At 39.0% G+C, this 25,174-nt stretch overlaps 1 protein-coding gene across 4 annotated transcripts in view; it reads left to right on the top strand.

The window, feature by feature from the left end:
- KIF13A (kinesin family member 13A) overlaps nt 1-25,174 on the top strand; it is a 109,512-nt gene that overhangs the window by 61,991 nt on the left and 22,347 nt on the right. For 3 of the 4 annotated variants that reach the window (XM_030444232.1, XM_030444233.1, XM_030444234.1), the window contains exons 11-22: nt 266-478; nt 2,032-2,142; nt 3,255-3,389; nt 4,412-4,542; nt 6,782-6,868; nt 7,032-7,198; nt 14,999-15,209; nt 20,220-20,382; nt 21,029-21,169; nt 22,847-22,996; nt 23,963-24,127; nt 24,754-24,927. In XM_030444232.1, coding sequence (XP_030300092.1) covers nt 266-478; nt 2,032-2,142; nt 3,255-3,389; nt 4,412-4,542; nt 6,782-6,868; nt 7,032-7,198; nt 14,999-15,209; nt 20,220-20,382; nt 21,029-21,169; nt 22,847-22,996; nt 23,963-24,127; nt 24,754-24,927 — 1,848 coding nt within the window. Of the gene's footprint in view, nt 1-265; nt 479-2,031; nt 2,143-3,254; nt 3,390-4,411; nt 4,543-6,781; nt 6,869-7,031; nt 7,199-8,275; nt 8,399-14,998; nt 15,210-20,219; nt 20,383-21,028; nt 21,170-22,846; nt 22,997-23,962; nt 24,128-24,753; nt 24,928-25,174 lie in introns of all 4 variants that reach the window. The other variant, XM_030444231.1, reaches the window with a different exon arrangement.

Below are 25,174 nucleotides of genomic sequence, written 5' to 3' on the forward strand. Positions count from 1 at the left end.
GTAAGCTTTTCCAAGTAGTGTGGACAGCTAAGTGTATTTTGTGTGAATTCAATGTAAAATCCTGTTTGGCTATTTTCAGTCACAACAAAATCAAAGCTGGTGGAGATATCTGGAAATGTTTATGGATCAAAATGGTTAATTTCCATCCTGAGTACCTTTCATTGTCTAAATAGTGAGCGTTGTATTTTTAAGTATCTTTGTAAAAATATTGCATTGTCTCAGAACAACTTTTAACCTTCAAACTTTCTGTGGGTGCTCTCTACAGGACAACTTGGGAGGAAACAGCCAAACTGCCATGATAGCCACAATTAGTCCAGCAGCAGACAACTATGAAGAAACACTCTCCACTCTGAGATATGCAGACAGAGCCAAAAGGATAGTTAATCACGCTGTGGTGAATGAAGATCCAAATGCTAGGGTCATCAGAGAGTTACGTGAAGAAGTTGAAAAACTGAAAGAACAGCTCTCACAAGCTGAGGTAATGGTATTTGCAGTAGAATGTAAACAGTTTCCCAAGGAAATACCAGACTCAGGATGAAAGACTAGCTTGCTTTTTAATTGTTACAAAATGAGGAAAGGAAGCCTTGTATTTTATTTTTTTAAAAATAATTAACTTTGTTTCCTGAAGTAAAGCCAACGTAATGTTTATTTATTTTAATAACTTTTTAATGAAGACACTGAACTGATGGTGACCCTGGTTAGAATAGACTGTTCCTGAAGAACTTGTTGTCAAACAATAATTGATGCAGCATAGACAAGCACTAGAGTACAGCTTCGTTCTTTAGAGTTTTTAGCAGACTTTTTTTGCATTGATGGACTATTTCAAACAGAAAAGTGTGAAAAGCCAGAAACCAGGTATTGGACTACAGAATATGTGGAACATTTATCTTCTTGACATTTGTTTAAATCTGTAAAAAATTGTCAAAACTGCAACAGTGAAACCACCAGCAATTTGCTTTACTGCATTAACAATTAACACTGTGATTGCTGCTTTTCTTAGATTTCTAGTTCTAATTGGAGGGTAAAATATTGGGGTAGGTTATTTACTTGGTGATATCTTGAGAAACTAGGCACTGCACTGTAGGCAAGTAGTTTTTATCTCTTCAGGCAAGGCACAGAATACTGGTGGAAGAACAACAGAATTGTGTCTGAGGATAAATTTACATAAAAATGTAAAAATTTCAAATTCATTCTGGGAATAGCGGGCCTTGTTTGAACATATCCTCACAGGCTGAAATGGAAAAATGTGCTTTAAGAATAAGAAGCTATTAACTTTTTTTTCTGTAAAAATATTTTAAATCAAAAAATATTACTGCAGAGTGTTCTTAATTATGTTTGCAGACTGTGGCTAAACACAGTCAGTGGGGTGTCCAAATTCTTAATAATGTTTTTAGAAGATTTTTCTTTTATACCTTCTGTTAAAAATGGTTATCTAGAGTTATAGGCCAGCCTCTTGACTTGTTGCTTGGCCCCAGAGGTATTTGAGCCCTATGCTTTCATTTCCTACTGTGAAATGAGAAGCCTGTGTTAGTTCCAGAGCATGCCTTCCTTTGAAGGTAATCACCAGGGTCAGTGTAAAAACTTTAATGCAACTCTAGGAACACTTACAAAACAAAGTTAGAGTGGAAGGGAAAATATCAAGAGGAATTTGTATTTGTTACTACCTTTGGAAGAAAGACTTTGCAGCTGAACTTCAAAGAACTGAACCTGTGAGTTTTTAGGTGTTCAGGTATTTTTACATGGACACTAAACTTCAGTGGCCAGGCTCAGAGATTTTGTTGGTTCCATTAGCCTCAGGAGGAGCTATGTAGATCTTCAGCAATATCAGATCAGGACACATTACCAATTGATTCTGTCCTCTTTCTTTGCAAGTGATGCGTTTATTAATCTTCTGCCATGAAAAACCTGGACATATAGTTGAAATCTGTATTTACTGCACTTCATCCTGTGTTACTGTGTTCAGTTACCTTGTTCAAACTGATGTAGTAGGAAGAGCAGCTGTGAAAGCTTTTGCTGGTTTCTGTGTTCTAGGCCATGAAGGCACCAGAACTGAAGGAAAAATTGGAAGAATCTGAAAAACTAATAAAAGAGCTGACAGTCACCTGGGAAGAAAAGCTAAGGAAAACAGAAGAAATTGCACAGGTATTTCAGAAATTTGAGTAGGAAAGACCAGAATAATCAAATAGTGCAAGTCAGCACTTAATGTGCTTTGGCAGATTGTGATGTCTTCCCCACCACCTATTTAAAATTCCTCTAAATTTTTTTTTCCTAATTTCTGGGGTTTTGGGGGGCTGGTCTTTGTTTTTGTTTTTTTACAGTGTGAATTTAATTGCAATAAGTGTAGCTGTGTTGTGATGTCATTGGTAAAAGCTGATACTTAATTTTAAAATAAAACATCAAAATGTGTTTGTGTATGTGTAAGATCACAGTAGGATCTTGGATGTGTTTCCCTTAAAGTAACCAAGGAAATGAAAAGTTACAAAAGGATCAGCGTTTTAGGAGGTGTTCTAGCTTTTGCTCTAGTGACTTAAGCAGAGAAGGAAAATTTGTGCATGTATTCACTAATACTTACTATTACTGTACTTAAAATAAGACTTTGAGATTAAAGTGTACCTTCCATCATTTCCACCTTGTATAGCTTGGAGAACAAGTATTGTTTTATACCCTTTCTAGTCCTAATGTTCCAGAAGCTTTGGTGTAACCACTATTTAAATTCAATTTAAAAATAAATAAGAACAAAAAGGCAGAGCGGAAACTAAACCAGCCAGACAAAAAGCCTCTGCAGCAAAGCAAAAGATGTGTGATCAAGTAGATATTTTAGCTGAATTAATAATAATAATGTAAAATAATAAACCTCAACTGTGACATGCTGTTTTCTAAATTATCTGTGCTTAGCATTATCTTTAATGTGTTTACAACTAGACTAGCTTTTAAATGATGAACAGATTCAAAGCTACATTATGTTAGAAGTAGCTCTAATTAAATCAATAGGGCTGCTTAGGTAAGAAAGTCCCACTTTGGAGAAGCAGGTGTTTGAGGATTAGATCTGATTTTTTATTGTTGGTGTGTAAAGGTAAATTCTATTAGGCATATGGTATTTGGCCAGTGTATTCAGGTGTTTCTGCTAGAGACAACACAGAACGCATGTTTGGCATGGACCTTTTCAGCTTGGGTTGCTCTGCTTTCATTTTTACTTGCTATTTTGGTCTCTACATAGTGCAGCAGGGAAGATTAACCAATTTTTGTGACTGCAGGAGAGGCAAAGACAACTAGAGAGCATGGGAATTTCCCTTGAGTCTTCAGGTATCAAGGTTGGAGATGACAAGTGTTACCTGGTGAACCTGAATGCAGACCCTGCGCTCAATGAACTTTTGGTTTACTATTTAAAGGTAAGAATGTGAACAGGATGTTTACACAGAATGAGAGGACACCAGTGTATTGTTTGAATTTCTGGCTCAATATGTTATTCAGAGATTAATTCATGAGATAAATTCTGGCTTTTCCAGACAGGATGCGAATAGAATTACCTTTCAGCCTGATCTTGAAGTGAGAGCATCATGTTAGATGCTTTTCATTAGTGAAGTGAGAATTGCTTTGAATATTGCTTTAAATTACTAATCATAAAGCTATTCTGTTTAATAGTAACCAGTAAGAATAAACAAAATCTCCAATGACAGAAAAGTTTAAGAAAAAGAGAAAGAAGAAAAAGCATGCTGTTAAAAAAATTACAGAAATATATTTTCTGGGTGCTGCTAGCTTTTGCACCATTCTGTTTAACATAGTCTCATGTCAGAGTGAAACAGTGTCGAATATAAAACTAATAGTAAGTTTGTAAGGAAATGTGAGCCCCTTATCAATAAGTTATAAAAGACTATCCTATCTGGTTTTAAGCTACTTTTTTTGGCTTAGTGGCTAATACAGAGCTTCTGTATTTGAAGTAACAAAAAATCACAGCTTCTCCAACAACAGCAAAGTATTTCAGCACTATTTACAATATGGCTTCAAATTATGTAGAGGTTAGTCTGTTTAGCTGAGTTGCCATGTAGCTGTTTCATGAACCTTGTTTTACCATCCATATTGGCCTCTGTTACGTATATGGCATGGCTGGTTTTCTTCCCTGTTTGCATTTATGGCTTGTGTGTAGGCATGGTCTGAGAACATTTTAAAATCAGAATTTTTTCAGCCACTTTATTTTGTGTTATCTAACACTGTATGAAGATAAAGTGCAGAGCAGAATGCTTTGTGTGTGACCTTTACGGTCTTCCAATCTGCTGTGGCACCATTTTTGCTCTATAGGAGTGCTTAGCAAAGGAGAACATATAGATTGTACAGTCTGTGCTGTAGTTAAATTTTTCTTAGCTATATAAACAGCGATATTTTTCATATTTCATAGTAACAACTTATTTTCTAGGAGCATACAAGAGTTGGTGCAGATACCTCTCAGGATATACAGCTCTTTGGTATAGGAATCCAACCAGAACACTGTGAGATTGATATTGCCTTAGATGGGGAAGTCACACTCACACCAAAAGAAAATGCAAGGTAAGGAAGATCAGCAGCACTTCCAGTGAAGTGTTTGTTTCATTACCAGAAGGTAACTTGAATGCATTTTAATTTTACATGCACAGAAATACCTTATGTTCTGAACAATGGGTATAGAATCATAGAATCATAGAATTGGCTGGGTTGGAAGGGACCTCAGAGATCATCAAGTCCAACCCTTGATCCACTACCGCTGCAGTTACCAGACCATGGCACTGAGTGCCACATCCAGTCTCTTTTTAAATATCTCCAGGGATGGAGAATCCACTACTTCCCTGGGCAGCCCATTCCAATGCCTGATCACCCTCTCCCTAAAGAAATTCTTTCTAATATCCAACCTAAACCTCCCCTGGCACAACTTGAGACCGTGCCCTCTTGTCTTGCTGAGAGTTGCCTGGGAAAAGAGACCAACCCCCATCCGGCTACACTCTCCTTTGAGGGAGTTGCAGAGAGCGATGAGGTCTCCCCTGAGCCTCCTCTTCTCCAGGCTGAACACCCCCAGCTACCTCAGCCTCTCCTCATAGGGTCTGTGCTTGAGTCTCTTCACCAGCCTGGTTGCCCTCCTTTGGACCTGCTCCAGGACCTCGATATCCTTCAGTATAGGTCACTGAAACAGGTATTCTAGAAGTGAAATTCAGCAACAGGCTGAGAGAGTTGAGGTTGTTCAGTTTGGAGAAGGGAAGGCTCTAGGGAAACCTTATAGCTGCCTTCAGTACATGAAGGGGCCTACAAGAAGGCTGGGGAGGGACTTTTCACAAGAGCATGTTGGGACAGGATGAGAGTAATGACATTAAACTGGATGAAGGTAGATTTAGGTTAGATGTTAGGAAGAAATCCTTCAGTGTGAGGGAGGTGAGACACTGGCACAGGTTGCCCAGGGAAGCTGTGGGTGCCCCCTCCCTGGAAGTGTTCAAGGTCAGGTGGATGGGGCTTGGAGCAACCTGGTCTGGTGGGAGGTGTCCCTGCCCATTGTAGGGGGCAGGGGGGTTTGAACTTGATAATCTTTAAGGTCTCTTCCAACTGTTCAGACTGTTCTGTAATAAAACATACAGTTTTCTCACATGTGTGCACACACCCACCAACCCACTCTGCAGCATAACAGACTGTCAGTGATTCGGCTCAAAATAAACCATCACAAGAAGGTATTCAGCAGGAATGAAGGACCACTGCCTGTAGGAATCCTGGGTGGTAACAGGGTTGCTGAGATACTTCTGGCTATCCTGACCCATGCAATGGGATAGTAAGAACAATAAATTGTGCCTATTGTTGTTCCTATTGTAAAGCTCTGTATTTTATGAGGAAGAGGTGTTTTAAAAATCTGGAGATCTTTAAATTATTTTCTAAATTGTTAATGCTGTGTCAAATAAATATGCAATGAAGTAATGTTTGACCCTTTTTTTCTGCTTCTGTTTTTTAATTACTTTTCATTTTAGGCACACTGGTGTCTTGTGTAGAATTGTAACTGTCTTTGTCACTTCAACTCCAATGGCTTGTGATAAGCAGTACCTTTCTCCTAATTAATAGTCATGCTGCTTGATTGAAATATGAATTACTATTACATAGATTAGTATAAGAATAAGAAACAGAAGTTTAAGAGACCACTGTTAAATATACTGTCTCTCATTCTGCCTTCAGTTAACTACCTCTTAGCATTTAGGTTTCCTTCTCTAGCCTGCAGTACAAAATTTCAAACAGATGACATTCAGACTTGTGGTGATAAATGCAAATATAGTGGTATACCAGATATTCACAAAAATAGAACCTTATTAATATTAGAGACTCCATTTCTTGAAAGAATGAAACTTGGATCTAAGGTTCTTTTCTTACACTTGAACGCTGAGTATGTTAATAATATATTTTAGAAGAGTGTGTTGACAAAATTCTGTCTTGGAGAGCTTTATTAGTGGGATTTGCATGCAACCAAGTGTTTATAAGCAGCAGGCAGTGACCCAGTTTGAGAAATGGGCATGTAAAGAAAACTTCAACTAAAAGCAGTCTTGTCTGTATGTTTGCTGAAACTTTGTCCCAGCCAAAGCTGGAGGAGCAAGTGGCTTTGTGTTTAATTCTGACAACTGAAATCAAACCAGCAACTTTCCCATTGATTCTTCTATAAGAAGATAACAGGTTTGTGAATCATCTGGTAGAAATCACTATCTGGAGATGAGAGAAGTAGTAGATCTTGTTACTTTTAAACCTTTTATTTTTAAGATTTCACTGAAGTTGTGTTTTCTTTTTCCAGATCCTGTGTAAATGGTACACTGGTATGCTCTGTCACTCAGTTATGGCATGGCGATAGAATATTATGGGGAAACAACCACTTTTTTAGGTAATACTTGAGATTTGCATTCCAGCCTTTTTATATTCAGGCTTCTTTTTTAATTTTTTTTCCCTTTTCTTTTTCCTTTTTTTTCTTTTTTTTTTTTCTTCTTTTTTCTTTCCTCACTGTTCTGCTTAAACTTTTTAGAAAATTCATTTTAATTTTTACACAGAATCAATTTACCAAAGAGGAAGCGACGAGATTGGCTGAAAGACCTTGAGAAAGAAACTGCATTAGGAGAACATGATCTGGATGCAGCTAGTGAGGCTTCTTCAGAACCAGACTACAACTACGAGTTTGCACAAATGGAAGTGATTATGAAGACACTGAATAGTAATGGTAAGACAACTGCCAGATAAAAGTGTTCTTTAGAATCATCTAACAAATTCAGCATGAAACATATTTTCTGGGTAAAACAAGTGGTGCACTTGATCCAGGGGTCTTTGGAGCATTTTCAGAAAAACAGATTTTTTTATGAAATGTCTTGGCATATATATACATACATAAAATATATGTGCCTAGGTATAAATACAGACACACACAAAAATTAGTATTTGGTTTCTGCCCTGGCAAACAATTTTATCTGTACATTCTGTCCTTTATTGTGCAGCTGAATTGTAATCATATGCCTGTCAAATCATCGTCTGAGTCCTACTAATCTCTTGGTTTTGCTTGTTACTACAGACAAAAGGGTGCTCCAGATACCACTCAGTTAATTTTATCCTTCCTCTTGTACCAAGTATTTCTGTCACCATTTTACTTGAGTACAAAGCCACTGGAAAATTAACAAGCCAGTGGTCAAATGTCAGCTAGTGTGTTTTTAAACATTTGATCTCTCTCAATATTTTAATTAATCTTTATTAAAACAAATCGTGATGCCTTTTTTTGGACAGTGTAATAAAACACAATATATCTAAAATAATGGTATAAGTGTATATAAAGTAATGTGGTGTTTACATGGTTTTCAGAAGGCAAGTCATAGTTCATAGAATGTGATACCAAGAAATGCTGAAAAACGTGTTAAATTACTGAATGCTTCATACACAAAACCGAGATGTAAATACCTTGGATTTCTGTCACTTACCAGGAAGACAAAACAGACGTTGTTTCATTGCTTTCTGTTGTCCCTTCTTCATATCTTGACAGTATTTCAATTGGTTACTGTGTTTTTCTTGTTGAAATACAGTATTTACTTTTTGATTTATTTCCTTCTTATTCTAACTTTCCTGGTTTTGCTGTTGAATACAGCAGGATGGTTTTGTATGGTTGATGCTCTAACAATAGTTTGCAGGCTTTTTCCAGTTAAATTTCAATGTGATTGCTTGTTTGAATGAGTTGCAGGGTCAGGTCATTTAAGTTGATGTGAAATTACTGTTTGATAACAGAAATACTCTCGTTATGGTTCACTCATACCAGGAGAAGAATTTCAGATGAATCTGCCATCCTGGTGGTCTTCAGTGTTGTCATCCCTTGTGAAGATTCTGTTGCCTGTCTTAAGGCCTCAAACCATCCCATATCTGTGCCAAAACTGGGACAAAGGTTTTGAACTCTATTGGCCTCATGCATGAGACTGCTGGAGAAATTTGAAAGCATTAATTGATGCTTGATCTGTTTGTCACTAACCAGAGATTTGACTAAACTATAGCAATCTACAATGAGTCAGTGTTCTATGAGTGGGGATGTGTCTTCTTGGTCTTCATGTGTTGTTATCTAGCTGATAGAAATTATATTTTACAATATTTCAAGTGTCTCTGTTTTAGTTCAGTAGTCTTTTTAGTTTGTGATCCAGGCCACTTTTTGTCTTGGTTGTTTTCTGTGTCTTTGCTCAAGAACAATGCAGACATTGCTGTTTCGTAAGAGCTCTTTCCTCCCTAATGCACAGCAAATGTTAGCAGTCATACATGTCACACAGTTTCAGACACATCATAACCTAATTCTTCTGCTTCTTGCCTCTTTCTCCTCCCTCCCACACGGGTGTTGCTTAACTGAGTTGGAGTAGTAAGTGATGATAAAACCCTGATGAAACAAGAGACTGAAGATCATAGGCTCATCTTTTGGTTCAAAGCCTTGCATTGCTTCAAGGGTTTGTTCTTCTCACCAGTATAGCTAAAATACAGTTTTTCTGACAGGCTTTCACTTTGTTGGGTAAGAATGGAAGCAGTTTTGTTGCAATAACATTTATCTATTCTTCCTTAAAATGAAAAATAAATATGGATCAGGAGGAAAAAATTATTAAATAAGTGAAGACAGTTACTTCTCTTACCCATATTCTCTGGAGAAACTCTCGGGGGGAGGAAGAGAAGGGGAATGAAAGGGTATCTTAAAACTTTTATTAGGTGTTTATTTTATAGATTTATATGGGTTTGGGATTTTTCTTTCACATCAGTGATTTGGTAAAGCCCAAATTAAGAGCTTTTGGTTTTCCTTTGTTTGGGGTTTTGTTGCCCCTTGGTCTGTTTGAGAACAGTAGCCTTGTTTAAATAGATAGCTTAGCTTTTCCAGGGCACTAACACATTTGTTTTTATGACATGTAAGCAGTACATCAGTGTCACATACGGCATCCAGCTCCAAAGAAGCTCTGAGGAAAATGTGTAACTTTGAAAACAGCTGTAAAGCAAACATCCTGATTCTTTCTTCCATTCAGCGTGTTCACTTTCTTTGTGGGATTCTGTCAGATCAGCTTTTTACTGCTGATTTGTGATGCTGGTCAAACACAGAATACAGCGAAGAAGTTTACTTTATCCTTCTGTATGGTGCAGTGGTTAAGCAAACAGTGTGATTAGGTTATCCAGCTTCTCATTTAAGCAAAAAATAAACTATTAGAGCTCAGGGTAGGGATTTTGATAAAACTTAGCAAAGCAGTCTATGTCATAACCTTCTCCTAGCTCATTTAGAAAAATGCACCTAACTAAAATCCTAAGGAATTTATTCAGCATTGTTGGTACAGGATTACCAAATTCCAGGTGTGAATTAAGTGACATTGCCGCAAGGTAATAAATACTGTTCACTCTGTGGAGAAAGTACATTCTTCTGGCTCAATGTTAGAATGTTAACATTTTGGATAGGGTTAGCTACATCATCATGAATGGTCATGTCAGGGCAATTGAACTCTTGTCATATAAATATGTAAAGGATTAGGACTCAGGAGTTTTAACGCTTTATGGAATTTGCTGTGCATTTGGCAGGCACTCAGTAGGATTTTCCCTAATTCACTGGACTTTGCATGAGAAATCCAAAATTGGGGAACACTGTGTTTAAAACCAACTCAAATGCCATTTTGATTCTTTCTGAATTGCAAATGACTTTATTTTTTCATCTTCTAATTAGGTGGTTTATAATTCATACCACATTTTGCTTTTTCACTGTGAAATGCTGGTGCTTTTCAGTGTAAACTTCTCCAAAAGTTAAATTGAAGACTATTCTGAAAGTGTACATTTAACTTTTATATTTCAATACTGTCACAACCTACTTTTTTTACAGTTGTAGATTTTGTTGAAACTGGGAAATTTTAGGCCAGATTCTTGCACCTTGTTCCAAATACTTTATATGGTTTAATTCGATCTTATGGTGGTTGTGCTCCTCTAAATCTAAGTGCATGACAAGATCACTGTTATTCAGGAAATCTGTTCCCTGAACTTGGAGCTGGTCTTTAAGCAGTTTTGGAAGGTCTCATCTTAATGAGCCAGCCTTTAATTAAATCTCCTGTATTTGCAAACACAAGGGAGGACTAATTTTTTCCATGCCTCTTCCCGTTGTTCTGTGTAATACCTGATTTCTCAACCATTCTGACACACAACTAAAACTATTTTAAGGATTCTGTAGTAAAACCTATGCATGTGAAGCTAATTCTGCTATTATTTGGAGAAGCTAGGAGAAGAATGATGCAGATCAACATGAATAAATTGGTTTATAGTCTAAACTGTAAGAATTTGATTCAGTCAGTTGTTTTGGTTGCACTGTCTGTTTAAAAGCTAAAAATAGCTAACCATCGTTCTAGAATGCCATGTACTAAAAAGTAATATTTCTTGTTATATTTAGACACTTCATGCATCATTGTTTTGCTATTTGGTTGCTATTTATACTGACTGATTTTTAACTTTGTGCCTTATAATCACTGTTGTGGTGGTGTTTTTTGATGCCTTGTGTGAAGCCAGTAATTTCTTCCATGGATAAGGTCAGGGCTGCAGTAGCAACTTGTTTGTTTTCTGATGGGAGAAAGAAAAAAAGAAAGAAAATATGTGCTTTACATCAATCTTAGTATTTCCAAAGAGGATGCTGAGAGGCAAATACAAGACCATTGTAACAACAGAATCCTGGAGACCCTGTTTCCTTTGCTGGCATTTATCATAGGAAGGATTTGTTTCATGAAGTGGCTTCCCTAAATATCCATGTATGTCAAAATTGCAGACAGAGGGCTGGGTTAGCTTTAGCAAAACTGATCTCAGTTTTAGTACTGAGTAAGTTATTATACACTGCTGAATACAGTAATGCTACAAATGTTTTTGAAGTTACAGGGAATGTGGTTTTTTTCAGAGTATGTACGTGCATGTCATGGTGAGCAACATACACCAGTGCTGATGAGAACTCTACTGAAGCTTTAATGTGAATCCTCTATTGCATGCTACAGTAACCTCCCCCCTTTTTTCTTTTTTTTTTTTTTTCCTTTTTTGTTTTTCCTTGAAGCATTACAGTATCAGGAGCACTTGTGCAAAATCTCACAGGTTGGGTTTCATAGTGAAGGCAAGATGGTTTGTAACTATATCACACTGACATGTTTTGGTTTAGTTTTTTTTGTTTTTTTTTTTTTTGAGAAGCACGCCTCTAGTTCCAAAGCAGGGCAGTGTAATCAAATCTAGGTCTATTTTTCTCCCTCCTTTGTGACAGACTGACATCCTTAAAAGTCATAGCAAGTCTTTTTTTTGTTGTTGTTATATATTCAAAGTGGAAGAGGTATCTCAAACAAATATTTTAAAGCTGAAGTTTTTTGTTTTTGAAAATCCTGGAATGTCCTAACACTGTAATGCTATTTCCCCTAATATTCTATCACTCAAACCATGGAACTTCTTCTCCCTTCTCCTTGTTATGTACAGAATCAGCAACCTGTTAGGTAATGTGCTGTCACTCAGATATTCAGGTTGGACTCAGGCTGGTTCTCTTGCAGACCCCCTTTTTTTTTTTTCCTTCTGTATTTAAGTTTGAAGATGTGCATACATACAGACATACAGTAGATAGATACTCATAGTGTATAGAAGGAGCTTATTCCACTAAATTGTTCATTCAGATGCGTGGTCTGGCAGGAACAAAGAGAGTAATGTTTCTTTAATTTGAATGCAGTTTAGATTATACTGTAGCTGATTGACACAAGCAGTTGTTTTGGGATGGAGTATCCAGATGGATACTTGTTCTGGGTCAATACTGAGATGAAATGTGGGATTTGTAAAGCTAAATGCACAAGTCTCCTCCAGAGCATACCTTGTCTTCTTCAGTGCTGTGAAGCACGTTGGTGCAGTGTGATGCATGACATGTCAGACAATTTGTTTGTCTCAGTTTTCATCTGCACACCCCCATGTGTTTCAGTCTCCGACTAAATGGAAAATGTAAATTGCTTTTTATTTCCTTAAGTAAAATCCTTCTCTGGTTAATATAATCTTCCCTTGTATTTCACTTATTTGTTTTAATTTGTTCTCTTTTTCATCTATAATTTTTTTTCTACTGGGATTCTGGCCACCTGTACAGAAAGATCAAGCAGATGAAGCCCTTTATAGACAGATAGCTTCATGTTCACAAGTCCAGGTCCTCACTGGGGACTTCCGTCCCTCTGGCATCTGTTGGAAAGAGGGTACAGTAGGGCATGAGCAATACATGAGGTTCCTGGAATGTGTTGGTTATAACTTTCTCCTCTGAGTGATTGAGGAGCCAATGAGGACAGGCACTATGCTGTGGTATAAAGGTAAAAAGAGAGGCTGGTGGGGAATGTGAAGTTTCAGTGCAGTCTAGGCTGCTCTGACAGTGAAATAGTGGAGGTCAGGATCCTTAGAGAAGCAAGGAGGGCACAGAGCAAGCTCATTACCCTGAAGTTCAGAAGAGCAGACTTTGGCCTCTTCAGAGACTTAGCTGGTAGAGCACCATGGGATAAAGCCCTGGAAGGATGAGGACCCCAGAAAGCTTGTTAATATTCAAGGATCACCTCTTTCAAGCTCAGGAGGCATGCATCTCAACAAAGTGAAAATGCCAGAAGACCTGGTGAAGTTTCCACTGACTGGGAAAGGGGAAACATAACCCCTATTTTTACAAAGGGAGAAAAGGAAAATCTGAGGAATTAAAGGCCAGTCAGTCTCACCTCCATGCCCAGCAAGACTGTGGAACAGATCCTCCTGGAAGCTATGTTAACACATGTGGATAATAAGGATGTAATTGGTGACAGCCAGCATGGCTTCACTAATGGCAAATCATGCCTGACAAATCTGATGGCCTTCTAAGATGGTGTTAGTGTTGTTGGATAAGGGAAGAGCAACTGATGTCATCTACGTGGATTTGTGCAAAGCATTTGACACTGTCCCACATGACATCCTTGTCTTTAACTTGAGGAGACATGGACTTGATGGATGGACCTCTTGGTCCTTGGATAAGGAATTGGCTTGATGGTTGCACTCAAAGAGTTGTGGTCAACAGCTCAGTGTCCAAGTGGAGATCACCAAGAAGTGGTGTTCCTCCAAGGGTCAGTTCTGGGACATACCATTTAACAGCTTTGTCAGCAGCATGGACAGTGGGGTTGAGTGCACCTGTAGTAAGTGATGACACCAAGCTGTGCTGTGTGGTCAGCACTGGAGGGAAGGCAGGCTATCCAGAGGGACTTGAGCAGGCTTGAGAGGTGGGTCTGTGCCAGCCTCATGAAATTCAACAAGTCCAAGGGTAAGATCCTCCACCTGGGCCAGAAAAAGCAATCCCAAACACAATTACAGGTTGAGTGGAGACAGATGAAGAGTAGCTCTTAGTAGCTCTTAGTTTCCCTAAGAACTTGGGGGTGTTGGTTAATGGGAAGCTCAACATTCACAACCAGTGTGCACTTTTATCCCCGAAAGCCAACCATATCCTGGGCTGCATCAAGAGAAGTGTGGCCAGGAGGTTATGGGAGGTGTTTCTCCCCTTCTACTCCACTCTTGTGAGACCCCACCTGGAGTGGGGTCCAGTTCTGGAGCCCCCAGCACAGGAAGGAGCTCTTGGAGCAAGTTCAGAGGAGGGCCATAAAGATGAGAGGGCTGGAGCATCTCTGCTGTGAAGACAGGCTGAGAGAATTGAGGTTGTTCAGCCTGGAGAAGAGAAGGCTCTGAGGAGATCCTATAGTGGCTTTCTGGTACATGAAAAGGGCCTGCAGGAAAGTGGAGGGACTTCTTACAAGGCCATTTAGCATCAGGGTAAGGGAAACATTTTTAAGATGGAACGGGACAGATTTGGGTTAGACATTAGGAAGAAATTCTTCAGTGTGAGGATAGTAAGATACTGGCACAGGTTGCCCAGAGGAGCTGTGGATGCTCCTTCCCTGGAAGTGTTCAAGGCCAGGTTGGATGGGGCATTGAGCACCCTGGTCTAGTGGGAGGTGTCCCTGCCCATGCATGTTTTTTTCTACTTGACATTTAAGATCTCTTCCAAGACTGACTGTTCTGTGATTCTGACATACAGCTTCATGGTATTGAAGTTTGCGGTAGATGAGTCGTAACCATGTTTTTAGCCTCTTTGCATGTCATATTATTTTTCTTGTCTGGATTTATTTATTTAATGTAATATTTATTATTTTGTCCTTTATCTTGGGAAGCAATGGCCAGTTAGTGTTCGCAAAGCCTCTGGGTTATGTTAATTGCTGCTATGAAATAAATAGTGAGTGTTCTGTAATACTGGAATGGCATGCATTTTCTCACTTTTCTGTTTTTGTTGTCTTTTTTTTTTCCTCTCTCTCTCCTTTTTCTCCCCATTTTTGTTTTTTGTTTCTTTGTTGTTTTTTTTTTGTTGCTTTTGTTGGTTGGTGCATTTTGTTTTGTTTTGATTTTTTTGTGGGGGTTTTTTTGGTTGTTTTTTGTTTTGGTTTTTTGGTTTTTTTTTTTCTTGTTTGTTTGTTTGGGGTTTTTTGTTTGGTTTTTACAGATCCAGTACAAAATGTGGTCCAGATCTTGGAGAAGCAGTACTTGGAAGAGAAGCAGAGTGCTCTTGAGGAGCAGCGTCTGATGTATGAGCGCGAGTTGGAGCTGCTGCGGCAGCAGCTCTCTCCAGAAAGGCAGCACCAGCACGGCAGTGACAGACTCTCCTACACTGCTCAGACTGCACAGCAGAAAGTAAATCTCTGGACAGAAGAGAGGTGAGAATACTGGAGTTAAAATTAATTAATAAGAACTGCAAAGGTTGAAAGATGGGGCTCGATCCATCTGTGAGAAACTGGTGGTTTGATGGTTTTTTTTGTGGAGTTGACGTGCAGTACAAGGTCTGCCTCTGCCAAAGAATTGGCATTCCATGTAAGACAGGTTTTTGCTGTGTGACGTTTGCACAACATCTTCCTGTTTGGTTTAACACAAAATTTAAATAAGAATTTAGGGTTTATTGAACAGCACTATAGATTTTTGTTTTTTCAACTAGAAAAGTGCTTCTGAAATGTTTGTTTTAGCTATTAGTGTTTAGTTCAGGAAGGAAATGAAAGGCTAGGACAGAGGTTAATTTGTCAGCTAAAACTAAGGAGTGCCCTTACAAGTATTGTGTTTTGAAAGTATACAGTGAGAGCAGAGTATTGCAGAGTATTGCAATCTAAACCCTATGAGAAATACAGAAAATGAGAGTCCTTAAACATTGTATGTGTGTGTTTCTAAAAGTAAGCCCAGCTTTAGAAGAGAATTAGGTTTTAGATGTGTTTGAGCTGTTTAGGAATAGAAAAGTCTTGAGATGAAAAAGGGTCTTTGCAAAGGAGTAGCTTGGCACCTGAACACAGCCTTGGTGGAAGATGATAATGGGATTTGCAGATGGAGTTTAAATGTGGACTAGGAAGATGTGAGCAGAGTTCAAGCAACATTTGTGTGTTTGCATATTGATAATGAGAGAAATTGCTCTTGGTATCACTGGGGAGAGAAGGATGTCAGCTCCATGGAGAAAAGTTCTAGGAGCAGCAACTGAGATGATTAAAGTTTTCACCATACAAACAAGTATTCTGTCACTGGCTTAGTTATCAGGAAAAATGACTAGATGTACTAACAGGTTTCTTGTTTCTTTTTAATCTATTTTCTTTTAAAACAGAAGCTTTGTTATTTGTTCAGCGTATTTTTAATGTGCAGTGAGTTTGGTTGCTCTTTCCTATTTTGCTTATTTTTTTCCATTAAAAAAAAATTGATCTATGTATAGAGAAGTCTAAACAAAGATTTCCAAAATTGTGTTGTAGCTTTCAAATTCAGAGACTTAGAAAGAGAATTAGATCTTGGTTTAATTTTTGTGCACAGCTTTCTTTTGGAATTTCTGCCAAGTTTGGCCTGGGAAAAAAACCTAAACAAATAACAAACTGTTGTCCCACTTGCCAGCAATGGTAAGAATGTTTTGCATGGCAAGTATAGGAAGAACTAGTGCCGTGTTCCAACCTTAATTAAAATGATTGTAAGAGCTAAAACCAGATTCATTGGGAACTGAATGTAAAGTACGGCAGAGTCATGGTTGGAATTTGCAGGCTTTCGTAGAGCTGCAGGATTGAGAAGTGAGAAACAGAGTAGTTGGAATAATTGCTCTTTAGCACTGCTTTGAGCACAGGAAGGCCTTCAAGAAGTCATGGACAGAATCATAGAATCAAAGAACGTTTTGGGGTTGGACGGGACCTTAAAGATCACCTGGTTTAAACCCCCTGTGTGGGCAGGGACACCTCCCACCAGACCAGGTTACTCCAAGCCCCATCCAACCTGGCTTTGAACACCTCCAGGAAGGGGCCATTCACAACCTCCCTGGGTGGGCAACCTGTGCCAGTGTCTCACCACCCTCATGGTAAAGAACTTCTTCTTCCTGATTTAACCTAAAACTGCCTTCTCAAAGTTTAAAGCCCCTCACCCCCATCCCTTGTAGGAAGTCCCTCCCCAGCTTTCCTGTAGGCAGTAGCTGAGATGAGATCTGGGCTTCCTGGAAATGGAAGCCATACCTCTAAAAAGATGCAACAGAAGGGAAAAAGTAGTAGCAAAAAACTTCTTGCCTGCCCCAAGAATTGAGAATTAAAAAATCATTATTGTTTAACTTAAAATTAACCAACTGATACAACCATGTCATGACAGAAAAGAATGAGAATTTGGAGTGATGCCAAGGCTAAGTGCTCTGCCAGCCTTCTCAGTAGCTGTTAGACATTTCTTAGGAAGAGTGGTGCTTGAACAATCATTTTTGCCTCCGGATTTCATGGATGAACATGTACTCTAGATAACTGTTGAACTACTTGAAGACTGTACTTTGTTGCACTATAAAAAAATAGGAGAAAGAATACTCTTTCAGAAAGCAGTCTGATGATGCTTTGATGGTACTGCACTTGAATAAGCAGTTCTCTGGAAGAACTGATTTGCAGCTTCCTGTCTTTTGGAAGATCCTCTTAGGTATACTTTTTATTTATTTATAATTCTAGAAGAGGTTCCAGCTTCTGATAAAAAAAAAAAAAAGGGGGGAGGGGGGGGGGAAGAGGGGCAAAATAAAATGAATAATCTTAAATAAGAAGCTGGATTAAAATGTTTGAGGGATTTCTGCTATAACAGCCATGCCAACATTGTGCCGAGAGGGTATTTCACAGCCAACTGGCCAGAGGGCAAGAAATGCAGGAAAAATTGAGAAGACTGGATCTGAAGAACGTGTGAAAGAGCCGAATGTCTGGATTACACAGAATTTGATTAGTGCAGTTTCAGCTGTTGCTCTGTTGCTCTATTGCATTAGCCAGAAAAATTAATTTGGTGAGTGTCAGATGTAGACATATGGTTGTATCTGTCAGATCAGCTAGAATATGTTGCACAGAGTTTATTTTGGTTTGATGCTGACTACAGAAGGACACATGGTACTGACCCGGTGTTAAAACCTCTTGGCATGAAGTTAACCTGTGGTAAGTTAAACAAATTTAATTTGTTAGGCCAAGAGGGGTAGTGGTGGTGTACTGGAACAGACATTTAGTTCAGCAAATCCTGTACCTGGTATTAGGAATCCCAGAGACTTGCAATGATACCTTTTGAGTGTCAGATTTAAATTTCCCTAGTGTTTGACTTGAACTATTGTTTCAGGATTTCATGTTCAATTAATACTTATTTTGGTTAATATCCTGATGGAGAGAGTCACATGTTTTGTGTAGTGGGAATTAAGAAACCCCATCAATTTTTTGTTGTTTTTTCTCTGAAGTTTCTGGAAGGCTGCTGACACAGCTATATACAGAAAAACACAACTGGAGTGAGAGTTCCCCATAATAATTGGTTGAGTTACTCATAAGTCCTCCTTAGAGTTTTAAACCATTCCTTTCTCAAGATCTAGTGAAGACAGGATTTATGTGTGAGCCTTCCAAAAACATCTTGCCAGATGCCTGTACATTGGATTGAGGAAGGTACTGGATGTAGCTGAACCCATGGCTCTCAGAGCACGTAGAGATCGAAGCTGCCTTCTGTTTCTCAAGCTGGGCAGCTCTCTCACAGAGGTTGCTGGTGTAATGCACTCTCAGTATTAAGTACTATTTAGTGACTAATTCTTGTGTTCATTTTCTGGAGGAATCCAAAATTATAGAATATGTATCATAGAATGGCTTAGGTTGGAAAGGAGCTTAGAAATCATGTACTCCAACCTCCCTGCCATGAGCAGGGATGCCTCTCAACTAGACCAGGTTGCTCAAAGCCTCATGTAACTCCCATGGTCTGGAATTGCTTATTTAATCTTGATGGCCTGGGTAACAGAAGCAAGACAGAGGGAAAGGAATTTTCTGTATAATACTGGGGGCAGATATGGAGAAAGCAGACTAAAAAGCTGCTGAAAGTAGCAGCTGTTTAAAATTCACCAAAACCCCCACTACTGCAAACAGGTGAGAGAGGGCAGAGAGCAAGCTGCACATTATAGCATGCTGAAGGCACTAAAATTCAGGTCTACTTCCAACACTGCTTTGATACAGCATTAGAGAACCAGCAGAGTGCAATTTGAACTACCTAGACTGTTTTTCAGGTTATTTTGAAAAAAAGATAGCAATTCAAGAAGTACTCTGTTGAGGACTGAAAGGCACATTAACAGGTTTTTGCAGTTTTTACTATATAGACGTACAAAAGATTGAAGCTTATCTGAATAAGATAAGCAGATTTGCTTGGATTCACAGCAAGACCCATGAGTTTGCTTGTTCCTCTTACACTTCTACATAATGTATTTTCCAGAAATGAGAAGTGTATGCACAAAGGTATGTATGTATTTCAGTAGAACTTTATATAGAAAAGCTAGAAAATAAGACAGGAGTGCTGGTCACTGAAGTATTTGAATTATCATCATGAGTTTTATGAAGTTGATAAGATGCAGTGAGTGCTGATGGCGTTACAAAGAAAGTTATGGTACTTTTAAAAAGCAAATTAAAGATGAGAATCCCAGGTGAGAACATATCTTAGTATCACAGGTGGAGGTACAGTATGTGTCATAGCAGGTTTTCCAGGTGTTACGTTAGAACAGATTTGCTCAGGCAGGCCTTAAGATCCTTTCTGGAACTTGTCCAGAGACTGTTAACTTTATGGAGTGCACAAGCTTTAACCTGTGCTTATTCGTATATTACTTAAAAGGTACTTTGGGTTTATAGGACTGAAGATTTTTTTAAGTATATGTATATTTTTAATGGATACACCTGAGATGGCTTAAGTATATGAAGGGAAGTCTGAGGGTCTGTTGCACTGCAAAGTTCCAGCTGTGATGTAAAGCTATGGCCTACAGTGATTGCAGGTGCCAGCATCATGCATGATCTGAGGAAAAGCAAGTTTTATCAAGATGAACTCTCACATGTTGGGACTGGTAGTTTCTGTGGAACAGGACTCCACATTAAAGACAAAGACAACAGCAATTATTTCATTTCTTGAAAAGTAGAAATGTCCCTAGGGCTTTTAACAAATCACCACTGTAGCAGCTCCCATAGTAGTGTGCCCTTTTATTTGGGCATTACAGAGCCAGACTTACTGTAACAGTAATATCTTTGTTTAATATGCTTTTCCTCAATAAAACAGTGTGACATGGTGTCATGTTATCTGATATAATCTTGTACAGCATTTCTTCAGCTTGTTTCAGAAAAGTCTTTGTTAGCACTTCCATTTACAGCTTTCCAATAATAGAAATAGGTTTCTGTATATTTTTCATGTTACCTACTGCACCACAGGGATGAATTGTTTCGACAGAGCCTGGCTAAACTTCGAGAGCAGATAGTAAAAGCAAATACACTGGTGAGAGAAGCAAACTTCTTAGCAGAAGAAATGCGAAAGCTAACAGATTATCAAGTAACACTTCAGATCCCTGCTGAAAACCTGAGTGCCAACAAAAAGGTAATGACAGCAAAGGATGCTAGAAACTGTAGTTATATGGTTGATCTAAAATATATGGACATGTAACACCAATCCAGGTTAAAGCCATAAAATGTTGGTTTTGTTAGATTTTGCATACGCAAAATATGAGTGTTATGTGTTTTTAATACATTGAAATTTAATAACTACAAGTAGAAATTGCATCAAGTATTATTATTTTACATAGCATTAAGTATTGCTCTTTCTGTTCTTTCAAGTGTATGATTATCACATATGCATGTGGTTTGTGAACAGATGTTTGAGTTCTCTTGCTGTAAAACCTGCATTTTAGTTACACATGCAAAAAATGCCAGGTTTTCTTATGGATGCCTAGAATTTGTCTTAAGGGTTTTCCAGCTGTAGTGCTGCTGTAAGTGTAATGATAGCAATGGGGATAATATGCTTGTTGCAAGTGATTTGATTGAGTGTAATGTTGATGTTGGGATGGTAGTTGTCTGAGAAGGACAGGGATCCTCAGGGATGTATAGAATATGCTGGGTTTGAGCACAGAGAGAGTATGGCCAGCATGCAGAGGGAAGCTGTATGTTCCGTATTTATTCCTTTTTAGGAATGCAGTTCAAGTGAAGAATTTTTTTTCCTGCAGTGATTCTTTTTTCCTCTTATTTAGAGAGGTGCAATAGTAAGTGAGCCTGCTATTCAAGTGAGAAGAAAAGGAAAAGGTACTCAAGTATGGACTATTGAGAAACTAGAGAACAAATTGGTTGACATGAGAGATCTCTATCAAGAGTGGAAGGAGAAAATTCCTGAGGTATTGTATATATTTACTGAAAGGGATTGAGAAATTGATATTTTCTTTTGACCCCTTTTAATATGTTGTACAGACAATATGCAATGACTTCATATATGAAAGGGGGGTATTGTGGTTTTAAAAAAAGAAATCCAGACCCCAAACCAAACAGAAAAACTATGTATAATGCTAAATATTCAAAATGCCCATGCAGAATAAAATACAGCACTGCCCTCTTCTCACTTGTATTCTCAGATGCAGGTATGCAGAGGTCACATAAAATTGTGCTGAGGCAAGTACTCATGATGCCACTAAGAGGATGTGTTTACCTGGCATAATATAGGTAGGTGCCATGCAGATAGGCACCAGCTCTGAATGGAAGCAGCAAACAGTGTTAGAAATGAAATTACTGAATTGTAGTCAGTATCAAAAGTAGCAAGGATACTGCTTAGATACACTCAAGATGCAGAACACACTACTGGGGTAGAACTTGATCTTAAAATGTGACATAATCTATAGTCTCATTTGTATATCCCTCAGCCTTAAAGCAGTGAAGGAATCAATTGAAGATACTTAGTCTGCATCAGTAGCTCTATCAAAACTAAGTGGTGTTTCCTGAGAATTTTAGTAGATTAGACTCGAAAAGTAAGCGTGACACATGTCAAAAGCTTGCTCATTTACTTCCAGAAGGTATATGGGAGATTTGTGTTGCAGAAGGCATCCTTTAAGTATCCAGAGGGAAGTGCCTAAGAAGTGTATCTTACTGGTTTTTGGCTGGTAGGGAGCACCTAAATTACTTGTATCAGAATCATTCTCAAATATGTTTGAACAGCTGTTGTGCCTTTGTTACATGCCTTGGACAGGACAATGGGAATCTCTAAAATGATAACACAGAGAAGGTCAAGCACTTCATCTGTGCCCATTGAAGACAACGCTGATTTTTCTCCTGACTGTAGTAAGAACTGATAGCACATCCTTTGAATATATTATGTCTGCCTGAGCCAGGATTGTTCTTGCCATGACCTATGTCATCCATAATGCATGTGTTCTATGTGCTACATAGAAACATGTAGGTCAAATGCATGTGTTGAAGGTGGAGGAGGAGGAGAAGGGAAAGGAGGTAACAAGTCCACTGAGGAGTGCATATCATGCTAGGAATCTGCATGAGCTGTTTGTGGCTGTGTATGGAGAACCTGCATAGAAAATGCTGCAGGTCTGATCTCAGCTCTCTTGGAATCATGAGAATACTTTGCAGGCTTAGGTGGGAGTCATTCTGCATCATCTTCTTTGCCCTTACAGTGGTGAGCAGCAGCCAGACCAGCTATTCAACCTGGAACTCATTTGTCCTCTCATTTTAAAAGTGTAAACAGAGCAGAAAAGTAATGTGAAACTTCTCGAAATCAGTGGCTACTCTGCTTGCTCATGGTAAAATCTGCTTTGTCTTGACATCACTAAAAAAATTAGGTCTTTTTATTACTCTATCCCATAGCAAAGAAAGGATCATACAATGTCTCATCTCAAGGATTTCATTTCAGATTTGTGCTCTGCTTCTAGTCTCCTACGTTTGCAACAGGAAGGAACACAAAAAATTGGCAGTGACTTAACTCTTGTGCTGTGACCATATCCCACGTGGTCATTTGATTTCTGCCTTCCCTCGCTTACAATTTTTTGACGTAACTTCTGCGGTCCTTAAAACAGATAAGGAAGCTGATCGGCAAAAGAGGTGATCCTTTTTACGAAGCGCAGGAGAATCACAACCTGATCGGGGTCGCCAACGTGTTCCTGGAGTGCCTTTTCTACGACGTGAAGCTGGAGTACGCTGTGCCCATCATCAGTCAGCAGGGGGAGGTAACACCAAATCCTGCCCTACTCTGCTCTTCTGTCCCCTCGCACCTCCGGGGCTGGCAGGGCTCTCAGCTGGCATGATTAATCTGCACCAATTTTTAAATTTTTTTTTTAGCGAGCTAATGAAGCTTAACAAGCTACTGAAAGAACAGAATAAGATTCCTAGTGCCAACATAGATAATTGAGCAAAACCCAGTATGTTAAGCTTCTGAGGTAGTCATATGCCTTTTCTGTTGTGTGCAAATTCAAAAGGTCAGTAGTTCTGCATATAAAACTATTATTATTATTAATCATCATCATAGAATCATAGAATTGGCTGGGTTGGAAGGGACCTCAGAGATCATCGAGTCCAACCCTTGATCCACTACCGTTGCGGTTGCTAGACCACGGTACTGAGTGCCACATCCAGTCTCTTTTTAAATATCTCCAGGGACAGAGAATCCACTACTTCCCTGGGCAGCCCATTCCAATGCTTGATCACTCTCTCTGTAAAGAAATTCTTTCTAATATCTAACCTAAACTTCCCCTGGCACAACTTAAGACCATGCCCTCTTGTCTTGTTGAAAGTCATCTGGCAAAAGAGACCAACCCCCATCCGGCTACACCCTCCTTTCAGGGAGTTGTAGAGAGCGATGAGGTCTCCCCTGAGCCTCCTCTTCTCCAGGCTGAACAGCCCCAGCTCCCTCAGCCTCTCCTCATAGGATCTGTGCTCGAGTCCCTTCACCAGCCTGGTTGCCCTCCTTTGGACCTGCTCCAGAACCTTGATATCCTTCCTAAAGTGAGGGGCCCAGAACTGGACACAGTACTCGAGGTGTCCATCATCCATCCTCCTCTTTTTTGGCACTGTTGGTCTTCATTTAGTGGTTTGAGAGCAGTCCAGTTCTGTTTCTGCACACCTCCCAGTGGGTATTTCCCATCTTCATGTCTTTAAGCCACCTGTGCAGTTTCTTAGTGTTTGTCTTCTCCTAGGTTGCAGGAAGGTTGCATGTTGAAGTCATGCGAGTCACTGGGTCTGTCCCAGAACGTGTAGTGGAAGGAGATGATTCATCTGAGAACTCCAGTGAGAGTGGGAGTCTGGAAGTCATGGATAACAATGGAGAAATTATTCACAGAGCAAAAAAGCTCTCCTGCAGGGTAAGTGGGAACACAAGAGGTTAACAGTTTCGGGCCTTTGTAGCTGTGTAGTCTGTTCTGTTGTAAAGTACTAAGCTGTGTAGGGTATTGCTTGCTTGAAATTCTCTAGAGAGACTTCTCTTGTTCCAGTTGAGTGTAGGTCAGTCCAACTTGCTGTGGTTGCCAGTGGCTGAATTAGTTCACATCAGTTTCTAGTATTTGAGATCTATATCATAAATTCTGACATTACAGGGACCGACCTCGGCAGTCAGAGAAGAGGAAACAGTTTTTCTATGTAACCATCTTCTATGGTTTGTGTGCTTATCTAATAAGGTATCTGTGGGTGGTGTCTAGATTTCATTTCTTCTGTGACAAGTTGCTTCATTCTCTGCTTGAGCTTATCAGCTTCCTCCAAGAAATTGTGCATAGGTGGGCTAGTTTGAGGCATGTAACTGCTTTCCTTGCATCTGGATTCCTGTACATGCAAAATATAGGTTTACTAAATAGGAACATCCCTAGAAAGCAATTGGAGGTGTCCTTTAAATGTTCTTCACTGTTTGTACTTTTGTATTAAATATTTAGTTTTTGGACAATTTACAATCAAAGAAGAAACAGTCATACTTATGAGATCATCTGTTTTGTCTCAGGTAAAAATAAAAGAAGCAACCGGACTGCCACCTAATCTCTCCAACTTTGTCTTTTGTCAATATACATTTTGGGATCAATGTGAGTCAACAGTAGCAGCACCAGTGGTAGATCCAGATGTGCCTTCACCTCAGAGCAAGGATGCTCATTTTACGGTGACCTTCTCTCATTGTAAGGTAACTTTTTTTTATGAAATAATGTTACTGGGAGGATGGAATGTTTGAGATAAGCTATTTAGAATTTGGGCCATGTTTTGCTGGGTTAAGAAGGAAGAAATCAAGTCATATAACTAATGACTTTTGACTATACTTAAAAGAATGCCATAAGATTTCACTTCATCACCTCTTAAAAAATGCAGCAAAATTAAAAACTTCTAATTAGTGGTCTCTTAAGTCCAGGTGTCATCTGTAATACATAGGGGAA

The sequence above is a fragment of the Calypte anna genome, chromosome 2 (genome assembly GCF_003957555.1).
Source record: "Calypte anna isolate BGI_N300 chromosome 2, bCalAnn1_v1.p, whole genome shotgun sequence".
NCBI classification, from domain to species: domain Eukaryota; kingdom Metazoa; phylum Chordata; class Aves; order Apodiformes; family Trochilidae; genus Calypte; species Calypte anna.